The 18035-nt window shown below is 46.0% G+C and overlaps 1 protein-coding gene across 6 annotated transcripts in view; it reads right to left on the bottom strand.

The window, feature by feature from the left end:
* Positions 1 to 14508, bottom strand: part of LOC101084417 (solute carrier family 22 member 5) — a 31119-nt gene extending 16611 nt beyond the window's left edge. Inside the window, exons 1-2 of one of the 6 annotated variants that reach the window (XM_045058736.1) lie at positions 13909 to 14502; positions 6407 to 6510 (exon numbers count right to left, since the gene is read on the bottom strand). In XM_045058736.1, coding sequence (XP_044914671.1) covers positions 6407 to 6510; positions 13909 to 14301 — 497 coding nt within the window. In that variant the 5' untranslated portion in view covers positions 14302 to 14502. Of the gene's footprint in view, positions 1 to 6406; positions 6511 to 13908 lie in introns of all 6 variants that reach the window. The other 5 variants (XM_045058729.1, XM_023254997.2, XM_023254993.2 and 2 more) reach the window with 5 other exon arrangements.
* Positions 14509 to 18035: the final 3527 nt, after the last annotated feature.

The raw sequence follows: 18035 nt of genomic DNA, 5'->3' as shown, positions 1-18035 counted from the left end.
GTCCTGGTCTCCAGTCCCTGTGCTGTTACTTGCCCTCCCCACTCCCCAGGACCAATGTTCAGCCCAGGCACCAGGACTGCCCCCAAGGTAGTGCCAGAAATATGATAATGATTGCAAGGGATTGAAATGTATTCATTATGCTTACACCCATACATTCAGAATGTAGCTTTTTACAAGAGAACTGGTTTACTTTGGAGGATGATGGAGAAACAAGTCATTTTAAATGAAGACTGGTAAATAAAGGAAAAGAAACAATTGTCACATATCCAAAGAATGTCAATAGGAACCAATAATAGGTGAGGGGAAATATCATTTTATGAAAGTATTCCAACTATTAAATGAAAGAGAAGTGATAAAATTAGAATATCACCATATTATAATCTTTAATAAATGGACAGATTTGGGAATTATGTTTCAGTGACTGCTAATAGTCTTTTTATGAAAAGATAACTGAATATTGCATGCATGATTTCTAGTCTCACTAAAGAGTATGAACCTGAATCTGATCAAGTCTCTATATCCAACTACCAATATGCAAGAGACACAGAGAAAAAAGGAATATGCTGAAGTGCACCATGAGTATGCAATCAGCAAAATCCAGACGAGAAAATTCTACAGACGAACAATCCAGAGTGCAAGAGATAAAATATATGGTAAAGAAAAGGATGGAGGCAGAATCCCTTAATCAAAGTAGACTAAAAGACATATCAAAAACTTTTTAAGTGGCCAAGACTAGACTTGTGTTTAAGGATGCACATCGGGAGGATAAAACTACAAAAAACCCACAAGGAAGTAATTAGTATAAAAGTCAGGCTGAGGGACACGTGGGTGGCTCAGTCAGTTAAGCATCTGACTTCGGCTCAGGTCATGATCTCACGGTTTGTGAGTTTGAGCCCTGCATTGGGCTCTGTGCTGACAGCTCAAAACCTGGAGCCTGCTTCAGATTCTGTGTCTCCCTCTCTCTTTGCTCCTCCTCCACTCATGCTCTGTCTCTCAAAAATAAATAAATGTTAAAAAATTTTTTTAAGTGAGCCTGGTGGTTACCTATGGTGGAGAGAGGCTGTTGTACTTGAGACGGGACATGTGCATGGGGGCTCCTGGGTGGCCAGCAAGGTTCTATTTCTTGACTCAGTGGTAGTTACAAGGTTATTTCCCTGGAATAAGTCATCAATCCACCACACACTTGTTCTGTGTGGTTTTCTCTATGTTCATTTAAAAAAATTTTTTTAACTGTTGGTTTTTTGGGGGGTTTGTTCTGTTTTAAAGATAGTATCACAGTCAGAGAAGAACAAGTCAACGTATTTCAACCAACCTAGCAGGTTCAGCTGGAGTCTGGCCAGGGCTGGCTGATACCCATTTTCATTCGATGAATGTTTACTTGAACCTCAATTATATACTAGGCACTAGGGATACTTCTGGATTATAAAAAAAAAAAAAAAATTGTTGTTTCTACCCTCAAGGGACTTACAGTCTACAGTTGGTGGGACAGACAGTAATCACATTCTAATCAAACAACCACACTACTGAAAGTACAATTACACATGGACACAAGCGCACTGAATGATCACCACTCAGGTTCACAAGGGATACAACAAAAGAAACTACTCTGGCCTGGGACTAGGGGTTGGGGATGTGGGCATTCAGGGAAGGGATCCCCGATGATGGGGAGCTGATGAGGCCCGAAAAAGAAGTTATTACTGACAAAGGGAAGTAGGCAAAAGGGACCAAGCATTCACAGTATAGTGGAGGAGACCAACATTAATCAGATGATAACACCTCTTAATTACCAATTTCTGACCAGTGCAATGGAGAAAAGGCACAAGGAAGCATGAGTTGGCCTTCATGGTTGAGGAAGGTTGGGGTGATTGGGGAACACAGAGAAGAGCATACACAAGTGCAGCTGGAGGAGACAGGAGGACATGCGCAGCCAGCAGCCAGCCTGAGTGGCGTCAGCTGTTCAACAGAAGGCTGCCGGGGTCGGTGTGTGTGGGGGGGAACCAAACCGCACAAGGCCTTGGTGCCATGTTAAAGAGTTTGGTGCTTATCTCCAATGAAACAGGTTTAATCTTTGTTTTTGGTGCTAATGGCATCCAGTAGGTAGAGGCCAGAGATGCTCTAAACATCCTAAAATGCCCAGGATAGTCTCCCACAACACAGAATTTTCTGGCTCAAAATATCAATAGTGCCAAGGTTGAGAACCTCTGGTCTAGAAGGAGACCATCTCCCCCTGCATTGTTCCATAACAAGAGTACCCTACACACAAACCTAGGGATGGCCCCTTCCTATAAGGAGACAGGGATAACCTTTACCCATGCCTTCCCTTCCCATGGGTTCCCTGGGATGGTAGGGAAGAGAAAGACCCAGGGAATCCTTACATAGCACCAGTTTTTGGCAGTTCAGGGCTGGGACCAGAAATGCTCGCTGTTAAACTCTGTCAACAAAATGTCAACCACACATATGTTAGAAAACCAGGAAATATCTGACTACTTCTTTCTAGGGCTATGCCCTCTTGTAATTCACACACAAGAAGGTAACTCGGTATCTTCAGGTAAAATGCTGCGACAACCCAGGATTATTTTAACTGCTCTTGAATTTCAGGCTTATTAACATTCTAGAAAGGAGACTAAATCTTTGCCCTATACAAAAAGTTACTGTTGATACTCTAGACAAGTTGAGGGCATGAATCTACTGCTCTGAGGTCATTTCTTTGGCATGAGGTCACTTTTTTGAGCCAGCTTACTTAGAAGTAATGAGATCAGAAACTGTCCATCCCGGCGAGCCTGGTGCCTCCCATAGGGGTGCAGACAAACTTGAGAGGTGATGCTAGGAGCTGAAGGCAGGGCTGCACCTACAACAGCTACACTTTTAGCTGCTTCATTTACTTGACATAGATGACCCTACTTAAAAGAAGTCTGCTCACATTTTTTACGTTTTTAAAATACTGCACTTGCCGTTTCGAAGGCTAAGGTAGTCCTCAATGTACTCATTAATTTTCCTTCTACTGTTTGCTTGGGATCACATCTGTGGAACTTGAACACTTTCCTCAGTCATTCATGGTGTTCCTGGTAATCAGGTTCTCAGGCTAGCCCACAAAGATCTACTTAACCCATGACATAGTTGACCCAGAAAAATGCACTGAGTTTCAACTTTGAACTTGGGGTACTTCCTCCTTGATTTTTACATCAAGGAAATTCCTCTGAGTCTTAGCTGCCACTCAACCCCGTGAGAGGAGATTTCCTACCGACCAGCCCATTTGGAAGGTCTCAAAGAGCAGTCCTGGGCAGCCCCTGTTCTCACTCTACACCCTTCCCAGGCAATCTCCTCCACACTTGGGGGCTTTGCCAAGGGTTCTGCGGAGCTGACGATTCCCAAATGTGTTTCTCTGGCTCAAACCTCTCATGGAGCACCATAGCTGTACATCCAACTGCAGGCTCATTTCATCCACTCAGGCCTCTCCCAGTCACACCAGATTCAGAACACTCAAACTGAGCTCCACTCTTCTCCTACAGACATGGTCCTCTTCCAGAGTCCTTTGTTTCAGAGAAGGGCTCTGTTGTACAGGCCCCAAATCTTCCTTCTTCTCCTGCATCCAACACACAGCCAAGGGCTGTTGGTTGGACCTCCTACCTCTCTTCTCCATTTCTACCACTGTCAGCCTGGTCCAAGCCATCATTTCCCACATAAATACTGTGACAGTCTCTTATGTGGTCTCTCCACAACCCCTCTTTCTCCCTTTCAGTCCTTTCTCTGCAAAATTATCAGATAATCGTAAAAAAAAAAAAAAATACAAATCTGATTATACCACACTCCTGTTTTTACAAAACTCTCAGCTCCCCACTACTCTGTGACTAAAGCCCAAATTCCTGTCCATCAGCTAAGCTTGGCCTGCTCTTCTGCTTGGGCCTCCATGTGTCACGCTTCCTCTTCATACCACTCTCCACACATCCACCAAAGAGGACTTTTTTCCAGGTTCTAAAGTGTGCCGTCTCTTCTGGAGTCTAGGCTTAAGTACAGCTCTCTTTGCCCAGAGTGCTCCTTCCTCTCTGCACCCCTTTATCGCTGGCCAGTTTCTACTCCTCTTTCAACTCCCAGCACATTGTCATCTCGTCGGGGTAGCTTCTCCTGGCCTCCTCTGTCAGACTCTCTCTTAGCTTCCTGTACTACTTCTCTGTATTACTTACACCACAAAGGACAAGTACATGCCTCAATTAGTTGTTTAGTACATTCTGCCTTGATAGAAGGCAAATTCTGGAAGAGCAAGGCCCGAGAACAGTAGTCCACACAAAACAGAGCATCAAGGCTCTAAGGGCCCAAATCCTAGCTCTGCCACTTGCTGGCTTTGTGACCGTACAAGCGATTTAACTCCTGTGGGTTTCATTTTCCCTGTCTGTAAAAATAAGAGTAAGAATACTTCCTACTTCATAGGGTTATGATGAGATTATTTGTTCTTTCTTTTAAATTTGTACAGTGCTGGGGCGCCTGGGTGGCGCAGTCGGTTAAGCGTCCGACTTCAGCCAGGTCACGATCTCGCGGTCCGTGAGTTCAAGCCCCGCGTCAGGCTCTGGGCTGATGGCTCAGAGCCTGGAGCCTGTTTCCGATTCTGTGTCTCCCTCTCTCTCTCTGCCCCTCCCCCGTTCATGCTCTGTCTCTCTCTGTCCCAAAAATAAATAAACGTTGAAAAAAAAATTTAAATTTGTACAGTGCTTATGAGAGTGTCTAGTACATCTTAGGTGCCATGTATTTGTTAGATAAATATAAGTAATCAACTGATGCTTGCTGCTAGATTAAAGATCTAGGGAAGCAAGGTCTTTCCTCCAAAAGAGCAAGTGTCTCAGGCTCGTCTAGAATTGTCAATCAGTGGTCATGGCCCACCTGACTCTTTAATGCTCACTGGTGACTGCGGGAATTTGATCCTTTTCTAATTTTTTTTTTAACTTTATTTATTTATTTTTGAGGCAGAGACAAAGAGCATGAGAGAGAGAAGGGCAGAGAGAAAGAGAAGGAGGGAATCTGCACTGTCAGCACGGAACCGGATGTGCTCAAACTCACAAACCGTGAGATCATGACCTGAGACGAAACCAAGGGTTGGACACTCAACCAAGCCACCCAGGCACTCCGACCCTTTTCTAATGGCTAGATGACACTTGGAAAACACAAATCTAGTGAGAAATGCATTTATTTCTCATGAAGAAAGGATTCTCAGGTAAAAACAATAATCTAAACATGCCAGAACACCACCCTGAGTTTGTGCTATGGGACAATATGACTTTGTTCTTTAAAAAAATTTTTTTTTAATTTATTTTTGAGACAGAAAGAGACAGAGCACGAGCAGGGGAGGGGCAGAGAGAGAGGGAGGCATAGAATCCAAAGCAGGCTCCAGGCTTGGAGCTGTCCGCACAGAGCCCAACGTGGGGCTCGAACACATAAAACATGAGATCATGACCTAAGCCGAAGTGGGACACTTAACTGACTGAGCCACCCAGACACCCCTGACTTTGTTCTTAAGGTAGGATGACATTCTCATCCTGAACTTCTCTATTAAACCCCAACCAGCTAGGAGAATGCTGGGACTCCACTGGGTGATCCAGTACAGCCAAGGACCTTGGGTGAAGGCTATTCTTCTCACTGTGGACTTCTCCAACAGACCTTGGAGCCCTAGAGTAAAAAGACAGGGTATAATGGATCCCTCTGAGGTCTTCATGGAAACTATGGACCTTCCTCCACAAAAAAAATGCTCATATACAATCTCTAAAATTTTGCACATAATTTCAAGAGTAGGTGAACTCCCTAAGCCATGAATGGAACTTGAGTTAAAAACCTTGGAATTACACAAATAAGCTGCTTACGGGCCAAAATAGCACATTTTCTGCTTGTTGTGAAGTAGGTAAGATAACCAAAGGTCTCTTAGCTAAGAGGCACCATCCCCATGAACCCAAGAGTTCTGCCTGTTATGCCACTACCAGCTAGTGAGATCTCCTCTCACCATGCAGAGAGAATGATGGTTTGGAAAATACAGAGGTGGTCATTCATTGTAGGCCTTAAGATCTACGAAAAATTCATCTGCAGGTGTGTGGTGTCTACCTCTCCAAAGCTCAGGGACACGAAAGAGTTACCTAGGGAAAGCCAACTAGGCTGGTACAAGAAGTGAATTATGGCATATTTCTGGTTCAGTGGGATCATGGATATAATTCGCTCAGATTGTTCTGCTAAGCAAGAATTAGAGAGGAGGTTGTTGGGTCTCTTTACCTGGTATGGAGTATATACTATAGACACAGCTTCCTCTTCTTTTAAAACACAAGGCCCTGGGCTGAGAGACTATCATATGAAGTCAAGCGCCAGGCACGTACATGCTCCTTGCTCGGTCCCATGGTCCCCTGCAGCTGCAGGAGACAGACACCCACCTTACCTGTCTGAGAGCTGCCCCGAAATGAAGGAGCCCACCAGCACACCCACGAAAAACAAGGAGACCGTGAGTGGGGCCTTCCAGTCGTCCTCACACACCAGGTTCCACTGTAAGGGAGCAAAGGGACATATCACTCACTTCTTTTGTTAAATGTTTTAAATTTAAGACTTCTTGTTAAATTAAATGAGAATATCCTGCATCCCTGGAGGTTCTGTTTACATTACTGCACCGGTGCATGACCTCATTCAGGCAGGCAAAGGCTCATGTGGGCAGCGAAGCAGAGAGGAGGTTGCCCCTCACAGGGAGAGTGGGCCCCTCCCATCCTGTTTTTCATGGCTTTCAGCTCCATTGTTTTGCTACCAATTTGAGGAGGGGGGGACAGGTAGGGAGCAAATACTGTGGCCTTTCATGGTCACTTCTAAGAATCTGTGGATGGGGCAGGGTACTCTTTCAGTGGGGTTGAGGCCATTAGGATGAATGGCACAGGAATGGGTCTAGAGTGGGACTCTGGGGCTCTAAGAGTCAAGGCATCCAGCAAAGGACTGAGGCCAGAGGGCCCGGAATGCATCATGTGGATCTGTTCTTGCAGCTGGACCCAGGTCCCCACTCTGGGCCAGTGAGCCCTGGGATCCTTAATGCTGTGCTAAAAACACTAGGCCAAATTACAGCCAAGAGCTCTGAGCTGGGAATCAAGAAACTGGGTTTAGCTTCTGCTCTACTGTTAAGTGGTTATCCAATGTCAGGTAAGATTTTCCTCCCTCATTGTGCCTTAATTTCCCCATGTGTAAAACAGGGATCGAGGTACCGAACAGGCTGCTCCGTTTGAGTTTCCCAGCTCCCAGTGCATAGTTCCATCTATAGTTACCATGAAAAGAGATCTGCAGGCATGGGGAAGCAGCTGAACATTCATATGGTGGGTTGCCCCAGCCTAACAAGGAGCCAAAAAAAAGAGAGGAAAGGACAAAACAAAAAGCTTAGTGGTTCCCAGAAAAATGTTTCCCAGAACAGAGAAAGATGGTGCTCAGTAATCACCAAGAAGGCTGCCCTCCAGGAATGCAGACCCTTGCCTGTCTGGTGCCAGGCTGCTGGCCTGCCCTCCATGGAGCCTGCTGGCTCCCCAGTAACAAAGGGGTGGGGCGATGTGCAGCTTCCAGGAAAGCATTTCTTCCAGGCCAGTGACAGGGGGAAAAACAAGTCTGCTTCCCTGCCCCACTGGGCATGTGTGCACATAGCCTCCGGGCACCTCAGAGGGGTGTGAGGCAGTCCATGAAGAACCCCCACAGCTAACAATAAGGGTCACTTGGCCACATAACTGGCTCTCCACTCTGGAATAAGCATGCACCTTGGATGGGCTGAGAATGGTGTGGTGATCCTCACTGCAAGGAAGAGGTAGCAATCTGAAACTCAAATCTAGAGAAGTTTAGGGGCGCCTGAGTGGCTCAGTTGGTTAAGCATCTGACTTTGGCTCAGGTAATGATCTCACGGTTTGTGAGTCTGAGCCCCCCTTCTCTCTCTCTCTCTCTCTCTCTCTCTCTCTCTCTCTCTCTCTCTGTTCCTCATGGGATTCTCTCTCTCTGCCACTCGTTTACTTGTGCGCGCTCTCTCTCTCTCTCTCTCTCTCTCACACACACACACACACACACACACACACACACACACACACACACACAAATCTAGAGGAAGTCCAGATTAGCAGCAGGCAAGAATAGAGGAGCACCAAGGTCCAAATACTCAGGCAGCCCTCCTACCCCCGCAGCCTCAGTGGTGCTAGCATCTAGATACCATCTCTCTTCTAGGAGGGTGAGTGCTCCCAGGGCAGTCCTCATACAGACACGGCTGCTACAGTCAGGATGGGAGTGACCAGGGAGTGAGAGCTGGGGGACTCGGTAATGGGGTGCGAGCCTCTGGCTCTTAGGTGTTAGAGCTTCAGGGGCCAGATTACGACTACCACCGCAGCTCCTGACTATGATGGGCTCTATTCCCAGCCAGCACGCATTACTTTTGTAGCAATGGAGATGCAAAACTGAAGAGTCAGTAGCTGCTTCTCAACAGGATTCACATGAGGGGTGGGGACTGATACAGGTGAGCTAGACTGGAAATCCACAGGGGCTTCTATAGTGAGTTCTGGAGCAGTAGACCCCTCCCCCAACAATGTCAGGTCTCCTGATATAGGCTTATAGGGAATTCTGTGCTGACACGGCCAGGTGTTACCTGAAACCAGGTCAGACTATCCCCTGCAGGAGACAAGGTGTCTGTCATGCTCATCTTGGGATAGATTCCCAGGGCATCTCTCCAGTACCTGCAGCCTCAATCCCGCCACTTGGTCCAGGCTGTCCTTACTCTGGGCAAGTGTGTAACTCCTTGGAGTAACTGGGCCCTTTATCCACCACTGAAGATTCTTAACAATCCTCAGGACCTGGTTTTGGGCCTCCAAAAGCAAACCTGGGTTGACACTTCCTTCATACTGGCCACAGACAGCCTATGAGTAGGGTCAGGAAAGATAATAGGTCTCAAAAAATGAACACAAGGGCAGCCATGGACTAGATCCTACCCAGCCAACCCATTCAGCCAACCCAACGTGTCAGCCACCAGGATTGCAGTGGGCTCCAGGATTTGGCTTGCATCCTCTTTAGCAGAGGTGGGCTGAGAAGCCCTTAGAGTCCAGGCTACGTATCAAGATTTGTGTTTGCAGAGGAATCTAGTGTTCCTGTCCTGAGCTCGTGGCTCCCCAGCCGTGACTAAAGCAGCTATAGACTAGCTCATGGATGCTTCCTCTTGGTTCGTGGGATAGGCTGGTACTGGCTGATGATAGTAAGTCTCAGTGTTAGAACTAAATGTGTGTTTAAGATTCAGGTCATGAGTCTAGCATTGTGACCCCTCAGCTGGGTGAGCTGTGAAAACAGACAGCCTGAAAAAATCTAAGAGCCACTCTGGCAAGGGTCCAGACTTGCCATCCTTCCTGTTCAGAAATGTGCCTCTCTACTGGTGATAGTTTCATGGATCTCTCTCTCTCAAAGCTTTTCAAATTGTACACTTTACTTATGTGCCATTTATTTTCTGTTATTTACACCTCAACAAAGCTGTTAATGTTTTTTTGTTTTAATGTTTATTTATTTTTGACAGAGAGAGACAGGGCATGAGCGGGGGAGGGGCAGAGAGAGAGGGAGACACAGAATCCAAAGCAGGCTCCAGGCTCTGAGCTGTCAGCACAGAGCCAGATGTGGGGCTGGAACTCACAGCAAGATCATGACCGCGAGATCATGACCGCAAGATCATGACCTGAGCCAAAGTTGGATGCTCAACCAACTGAGCCACCCAGGCGCCCCAAAGCTGTCAATGTTTTTAAGAAGAGAGAGAACTGTGTCTCTTGTATGCAGTATATAATTATAGCTGCTTCTCAGTTATGGGAAATAGAGATGTGATGTAGATCCCTGGGACTAAATGTTCTAACCTGTGAGTTGGCTGGAAGGGAAAAAGACAGGGTCTGTACCCATATGGCAGAAATTCTTCCTGTGATGTACCTGGCCTGACTGCATCAATGGTCAGACACGCTATGCTGGTAAGCACCACCTGTTACTGAATGCCATGTGTTCCTACACACATTTCATCCTGCCTCCTGCTGCAGTTAATGGCAGATCCTTGCCCCAAGGCTGTCTGGGCAAGGAGACAAAGAATTTGCTGCCATATCTTCTATAATGCCTGGCAGTGCTCTACAGAGGAGAGGCTATTTGGTACATAGTTGAGTGAGGGAATAGATAAATACAAGGGCTGTTAACTTGTAACACCACAGTATCTTTTGGGCTTGGACCTTAGGCTTGGCTGCTCAAGGCCCAGATGAACCCTGAGCTTCAATCTCTTGAATTTTTTTTCTTTTTTTTTTTTCTTTTTTTTTCTATTTAACCCCCTCTCTGTGTCAGCTCTAAGAACTTTAACCTAGGGTGTCGGTTCTCAGCCAGCTAGAGCAGGGCTCAATCTGACCACTCATGTCTAGATGGTTCTACTAAGACTGTGTGTACAGGGGCCTCAGGGACCCAACAAGTAACTTCTCTGGTTGCCAAGAGCTCCAAAGGCAGGGCTGAGGGTCTGCTCACTCACTCTCCCTTGAGTGAGACATGTCAGCAAAGACCTAACAGTGAGGCACAAGCTCTGGGTCTTTCCACACTGAGTCAGCCCAGCCCTGCCTCCCCGGTTGATGTGGTTTTTCCTTCAGGCAGGCTTGTAGATAGCAGTGAGGGCTGTCCTATCTTCCAAGACTTGGTACCTGAGATAAGACTGACAGAAAAGCCAGTCCAGAGGAAGAGACTTTCCAGGACAATAAGGAGTGAGTCAAAGTATTGCCATGGGCTGGGGCAGGAGGCTTCAGAGAAGCAGAGAATGGCCAGAAGCAAGGAAACACACATGACTCCCAGGTCTTAGCTGAAGACACCCTAACTGATGGGTGCCAGAAGAGCTAGAAGTTTCTCAAAGAATCTTTCTGGCTGCTAGCTGGGCTAGAGAAATATCAAAAAGCAGGTGGGCCAGGCAGCCTGAGAAATCACCCAGGTTTCAGAAGAGGGGTAGTTCTGAATCAAGAAGCACTCAGATATTGGAGCAACACTGCAAGGTGGGGTGGCTGATTCTCTAGTACTCCAGGAATGACTGAGGGGCAGGGAAGAGGCCAGTCTAGAAGCACAGGGACCACCAAACTATTCCCGAAACATTCCCTTTCATCGCATTCCTTTTTACCTCCTTTCCGCCAATCCCAACACTTTGTCGCAGATCCATTTAGGGGCAAGCCACAGTTTGTGGGCTGGGAGGTTACATTTTCTTTAAAATATTTTGGTCAATGCTTTCTGACCACCTCCAAGTTTCCCTTCTATGAATTAAACTGTCCTTTCCTTCTTTAGCTCTCAAACTTTAGACAACATTTCTTAAGTTGTTCATTAATCCATTCACCAAAAATTTCCTTCAGTACCCTGTCTATATCCAGCCTCATGTCAGGGAGATGCAAAGAGGTAAATCTACCACAACGTTTAGTACTACATGTACATACTTGATAACTTCAACAAGGAAAAACAATTAAACAGGAGACCTATGGTCTTCATCTTCTGTTGAAAAACAAATAGGAATTCAATACCAATGTACTTATAAACACCTCTATGTATGATTTGGGGCTGAGGGCAGGCTTGAAACTTTATCAGACATGGAACTGGCTGCAGTGATCAGCAGGCCAGGTCCAGGTTGGAAGAAAATGGGTCTTAGAAAAATGGAGCCATCAGAATGTTAATGCAATAGCTTCCAGGGGTGACTGTTCACCTAAGAGGAACAAACAGCCTTGGGCTTAAGAGTCAGACATTCCAGAATCCCAAGACAAAGGGCTAAGTAATGTATTAACCTTGTCTCCTTGCAAAGGTTGAAAATGTATATGTAGGTAAAAGGGCAGGCAGCTCTTATGAAACTGCCAAGACAGCTAAATAAATAGGCTAAATACAAAAAAGGAAAAGACTGACAATGGCAGCAATGTAGGTCAAGGACCCTTCCACTATAGCCGACCTTTGGGAGCTCATCAGTGCCACCACCAGTCTTAGCCCAAGACAGGATAGGGGCAGTGAAGCAAGAGCAAATGAGTAGGGTAAGCCAAGGGACTCTAGAAGTCAGGGTAAAATCCAAAGAGATGCCATGAGCTTCTCGTGAATTCACTGCTTCCCCTTTCATTGGGCAGCCAGAAGCAGAATTTGCAGGGACTCCTGTGTCATGAAGTATGGCTTCCCCTTGGTGGCCTCAGCAAGCAACCTGAGGGACAGCCTCTGCTTTCACAATTCACTGGCTTCCAGGGGTGTGACAGACTTGCTTGTGACGCTAGGAGCGAGGACTTGTAATGACTAGGAGTTTTGATTCTCTGTAGACTCTTGGGTCACAAAGCACTGTCAGCTACCTCCATTCAGTGCCTCTCTTGTCAAGTATCAATACCTCAGGACAGTGGAATGATATCACTAGCTGAGAGATCCCAGTGGGGCTCAGATCACACTCCTATTACATATACATGGCAGTAAGGAAGCACAGATGCTGGGGACATCAAACATCCAAACATACAGAGCACAAGCGTGCACATCCATGGACACAAGAGGCTCAAGGCAGTGATCAGACTCCCTTGAAGGGTGACAGCCTCCAGAAGCAACATAAAAGGGGCCTCCAGAACCCCTGTGGGCTTACAGGAGGGTTTGATGCCATATCAGGACCTGTGCACACTCCCTTTTAGAACTCTCCCTGTGAACCCTGCCCTCCTTCCAGGTTGTTTCCAGCTGTTCCAGACTGGAGCTAAACATTCCAGATTCAGCAAGATGCCATTGCCAGGAAGCTTTCTCTCATCTGTGAATCCCTGATCCTGACACTTTGTGAACCTGGGCACCTAGGTGCCTATGGAGGACTCTTTTCACTGCTCTGCTAGTTCATTTCTGCTTGAGACCCCAGGGAGTCCAGTGTCTGAATAAGATGCAAAGCACATCTACAAGCATCCGTTAACGTGATGCCATACATGTAGTACTAATGACTGCAGGGTCACTGGGAGAGACAAAGCTACCCAAAAAGGAAAATCCAAGGGGTTGGGGAATAAGAAGCACCCCCCCCCCATGCTTCCTATGAACTAAAGTTGTATGCTTTAAATCTGCCCAACGACATGGCCTTCGAATATTCTAAAGCATTCCAGGTGAACAAGTCAACCTGAATCGATGTTCAGATGAATGGGTCCTATAATTCTGGTAACTAAACATAAGCAAAAGGTAAACAATCTCTGATAGGGTATGACTAGACCGACATTTTGGGTGAGGGTGGGTGAGGAAAGAGTAACTGGAGAAAGGAGCACCGTGACTATTTTATACACATGCTTCCCTTAGTTTTACAAGTTCTTTTTTTTTTTTTTTTAACATTTTTATTTATTTTTGCGACAGAGAGAGACAGAGCATGAATGGGGGAGGGGCAGAGACAGAAGGAGACACAGAATCCGAAGCAGGCTCCAGGCTCTGAGCCATCAGCCCAGAGCCCGACGTGGGGCTCCAACTCACAGACCGTGAGATGGTGACCTGAGCTGAAGTCGGACGCTCAACCGACTGAGCCACCCAGGCGCCCCTACAAGTTCTTAAGAAAGGAGTGTTTCTCTCTGAACAGATGCCAAGAGGCTAGAGAAAAAGCGGTGACAGCCCCTTGGCCCAAGCTCTGAATTTGCTCAACACCCCCATCTCCATCTAGAAAAAGTCTTTGATTATTCACGGTCTTAGAGTATCTTAGGGACCACTGTGGCCTTCTTGGCACCCTCTTCAAGGTGGCCATTAACAGGCGGCTAATAGGACACTCGTGCTGGTAGGGGCATGGTCTGGTTGGAAGTCACTTCTCAAAGCGTTGCCTGGAGGATGCCCACTTTGAGGTGGATAGTGTATTGGGGGAGAGAGTGTGACCGCATCCAGCGCACACCTTGTGGGGTGCAGTGCGAAGGTCCTCCCCACGTCCTCGGCCCCGGGGCTAGTACGCACCTCAGTCACGATGGTGGACAGGTAGATGTCCTGGCTGAACTCCCAGCCATCCAGGCAGCTCTCCTGCTCCAGTTGCTCCAGATCCAAGTCGCGCCCCGGCTCCAGCCCCAGTGCCGAGAAGTTGGCGATCGCCGCCAGCCGGTAGCGCCGGCAGCTGTGAGGCACCTCGCGACCGTCCTGCAGCCGCAGCGGGATACTGTGGTTGCGCCACGCGCTGCTCAGGTTCGCGGTGTCGGGCACCCGGCAGCGGTGCTCCGGGGTGGCGGCCAGGAACACGACTGACATTCCATTGAAGCCATTGGGGATGATGCTGGCGCTGAGCAGGAAGAAGATGAGGCGCTGGAAGGGCCCCCACTCGCCCAGGAAGGCCGTCACCTCGTCGTAGTCCCGCATGCCGCCTTCAGCGGCCAGCGGCGCGCTGCCCCGGGTCGAAGGACGCGGGGGCGCGCGGCAGCGCGCGGGGGCGGGGGCGGGGAGGTGGAGCGTGCGCGTGCGCGCCAGGCCCTCGCCGCGCGACCCAGAGAGGGAGGGGCGGTTTGTGGGCCCTCTGACTGAACGGGCTGTCGCGCTCCAGACGCCATAGCGGCCTGCCTGCAGAGACCTGCTTTACATGGAGCTCGAGGCTGGGGCGGGCTCTGGGCTTAGCGGCGCAGACGGAGAGGCGGGACTGGGTCTGTGCGTGACGGCGGGTGGGCGGGCCCCAGCCGCTGCGTGCACCGGTGGCTCTCACGGGGCGCAGATCTGGGGTCTAGCTGGTTGGCGCCGGACCTTTGCAGGAACAGTCTTGGTCTTGCAACCCAGGTAGCCGTGGTTCGGCTTAGGAAGGCAGTGAGACTCGACGCCTTGGCGTCTGGCCCAGCGCGGAGCCAGGGGAGGGGATGGCTAGACCACCGGAGTGCGAGGGTCAAGTATAAAAATACCGTCCCTCCACCCCCGCCAACTTTTTACTGACTTCTCTTGAGGGACTGTGACTGGCCCAGAGTCTCCCTGCCAGTTAACTGACCTTGACACCGCCCATCCTTGTAACAGTGGCAGGGATTGTTTTGAAAGTGGAACCGTTAACTACCCTAATGGAGAGGCTGGGAGCAATGACTTTTAATTCTAATCCGAATGCCCTTTCCATACTTTGGTCTGCGTCAAGCCACTTTGTTGTCCTTTAACTTGTTAAAACAAATGTAAAAATTTAACTTCGAGAGTATTGACGATCCCAGTCTAGGATTAAATGTTCCTTCAGATTAGGTGTTTCTGCACAATTGGCTCAATAGCTGGTAAAACAAAACAAAACTAGATGCTTCTAAAGTTTCACTGTCCAATAGATTACGTTTATAATTTAAGTTTTTCTAGTAGTCATATTAATAAAGTTACCAGCTTTAGCAAATAAAAATATAAGATACCCAGTGAAAATTTGAATTTCATTTAAAAGAGGGATAATTTTATAGTGTTAAAATATAAGCAGGAACATACGAAATTCACATGTAACTGGGTGTCCCATGTTTTATCTGGAAACACTACATATTAAGAAAAGTAAAAAGGAATGGATGAAGTTAGTTTTAATAATATGTTTAATAATATTCAGTCTGAGATTTCCAACATTATCATTTCATCATGTAATCAACATAGAAATTAATGAGATATTTTATATTCTAATATAAAAAATCATTGATCTTACTTTTCTTTTTCATACTAATATTAAGAATCCAGTGTGTATTTTACGGCACACTTCAATTTGGATTAACCACATTTTAAGTGCTCTGTAGCCACATGTAGCTTTAGTGGCTATCTTATTGGACAGCACTGTTATAAAGCCTTTAAAAATTAGGGCTGCTAAATTTAACATTGCAGCATATTCCTTTTTTTATAACAGTGGCTTGGTGATAGAGAACTAAATGTATATTGTTTAAATGTAATCTCTTGGATAAACACTCTTTAATAGTGATTATATTCTAAATTGAAAATAAAAATAGAGGACAAGCCAGCATGTTTTATGCAAGAAAATATAAACATTTTCCTAAAACATAAAAACATAGATTTTTAAAACTTGAGATAAGAGTGTTAACACAGATACTAGTCATTTTGTTTATATGTACAATATTCCTGCCTCCTGAAGATGTCTGGCTTTGCCTTCAAAAGTGCACTTAATCCTTTCTAACATCTTATCTCAAGTAACAGTCCTTTTCTGGAACTAACTGAAAAGGAAAACCAAGCTTCTTGAAAATAAACTTTTTTTGTATCAATTCTCAAAATTGTTTCAATATTTCAAAATAAACTAAAGCTTCTCTGAGAAGAATGCTGACCTGCGCCCAGACCAAAAAAAGTGAAAAGGTCTTAACTTAAGAAATATCACTTGGACATCAGAAAACACTCCTGAAGGGTCTGAAAACAATTCAGTAGGTTACCAAAAAAGATTTTAAGAAAACAAATCTTTTGCCAAAAAAGGCTTGTCTATGTGTACAAAGCAAAGAGCAACCTGTAGCAGCGGCTTCCAGTTCTAGGTGGGGCAGTGATTACTTTCTGAAGGTTATTATTATTGAAACTGCATCTTTTAAAAGAGAGGTTAAGAGGCATCTGGGTGACTCAGTCAGTTAAGCGTCCATCAGGATATCACTGGTCACGGGTTTGAGCCCCACATCGGGCTCTGTGCTCACAGCTCAGAGCCTGGAGCCTGCTTCATACTGTGTGTCTCTCTCTCTGTCCCTCCGCCACTCATGCTCTGTTTCTCAGAAAAAAAAAAAATGTTAAAAAAAATACACAGATTATTAAATAATGGATTAAAATAAGGAAGAATAAACATCTATAACTCCTTGATTTATCTTCTATTCAACAAGATAGAATTTTGGAAACTTTATAATTACTTCCAGGTTAGGAGACAATACAGTGCATTAGTTAAGAGCATAGTCTCTGGGTATAGCTGTCAGCATTCAATTACTGACTCCTTCAAGTCCTAGCTTGTAAACGTGAGCAAGTTTATAAACTTTCCAAACCTCAATTTCCCAGATGGTAGTGGTGAGCTCAGTGCCTAGCTAGCACATGTTAAGTGTGAAATAAGTATTAGCTATAGTTATTTTTATTTTTGCTTATTGACTAAAGAAACACTTTTGGAACTACAAGTTCTCCATAGATTCGGAAGTGTTTACATTAAGTGAGCTGAAGCAGGCAGCCCTTAACTTGCCTGAGGAAGGAGAAGCCTCCAAAGAAAGAACTCCTCTTTTGAGAAAAGAGAGGAGGTCCAGGCTTAGTCCAATGTTATAGCTTCATTATCGGAGTGAAGGATGATTCAGAGGGTCTGCCCAGGTAATGCTGTCAATTCCACAGATTGTGTACAGATTTTATAGAAAGTGAAATCTGGAATAGCTATTTTTTTTGACAAGATCTCTGTGACATTTCATTTGCCTTCGCCTCAGAACATCAGAGTATGACTCAAGAGTGGAGGAATAGGGGTCTATCCCCCTCATCAGACAACATCCCAAGTAGCATTTCATCACCCATGCCTACCAGCGCTTTGGGTACAGTAGAACAGCTGCAGTTGAACTTGGCATAGCAGGACTTCATTTGTCAGTGGGAATGCAGTACTTTTGTGCCACTGGTGCCCTGGTGTCCACTGCAGACACACCTCAAAAATAATGACAGAATAGTCTATATTCATGGGCCCCACTGTGGTTAGAGGTTTGACTTTGAAGGAGTTTGGGTTTGCACAGATAGAAGAGGCAGAGAAATCACATTTGTGCTGGTATATGGTCCTGCCTTTTAAGTCCCAATTTATTTTGTCCTGGACAGATAGATAACTAACCGTGAAGGGAATGAACCGTGAAACATTCTTAGGACTAGAAAAAGTATGTAATGAAATACTTTGAACAAGTTTTCAAAGACTTAGATGTCTGGAATTTTACTTTGAACAAGTGTAATTTCCAGTGTGAAAACCTACAATCTGGCTTCAAGAAATACAGGACAATTTTTAAATTCCAGGTAAATAATTGCACATTGCTACACACTTCAGCAACAGTAGGAATGTAAACTCATTCCCCTGAGGGTATACCTGCATAAAATGAAATGTCAGATATGTTGCTTGCCTTTTGAAGACTGGTTACCACATTCTAGAATAGATAGAAAAGATATTGGTGATGGCTAAT

Source organism: Felis catus, chromosome A1 (assembly GCF_018350175.1).
Source record: "Felis catus isolate Fca126 chromosome A1, F.catus_Fca126_mat1.0, whole genome shotgun sequence".
In the NCBI taxonomy this organism is placed as follows: domain Eukaryota; kingdom Metazoa; phylum Chordata; class Mammalia; order Carnivora; family Felidae; genus Felis; species Felis catus.
This window is presented reverse-complemented; position numbering and strand designations above follow the sequence as displayed.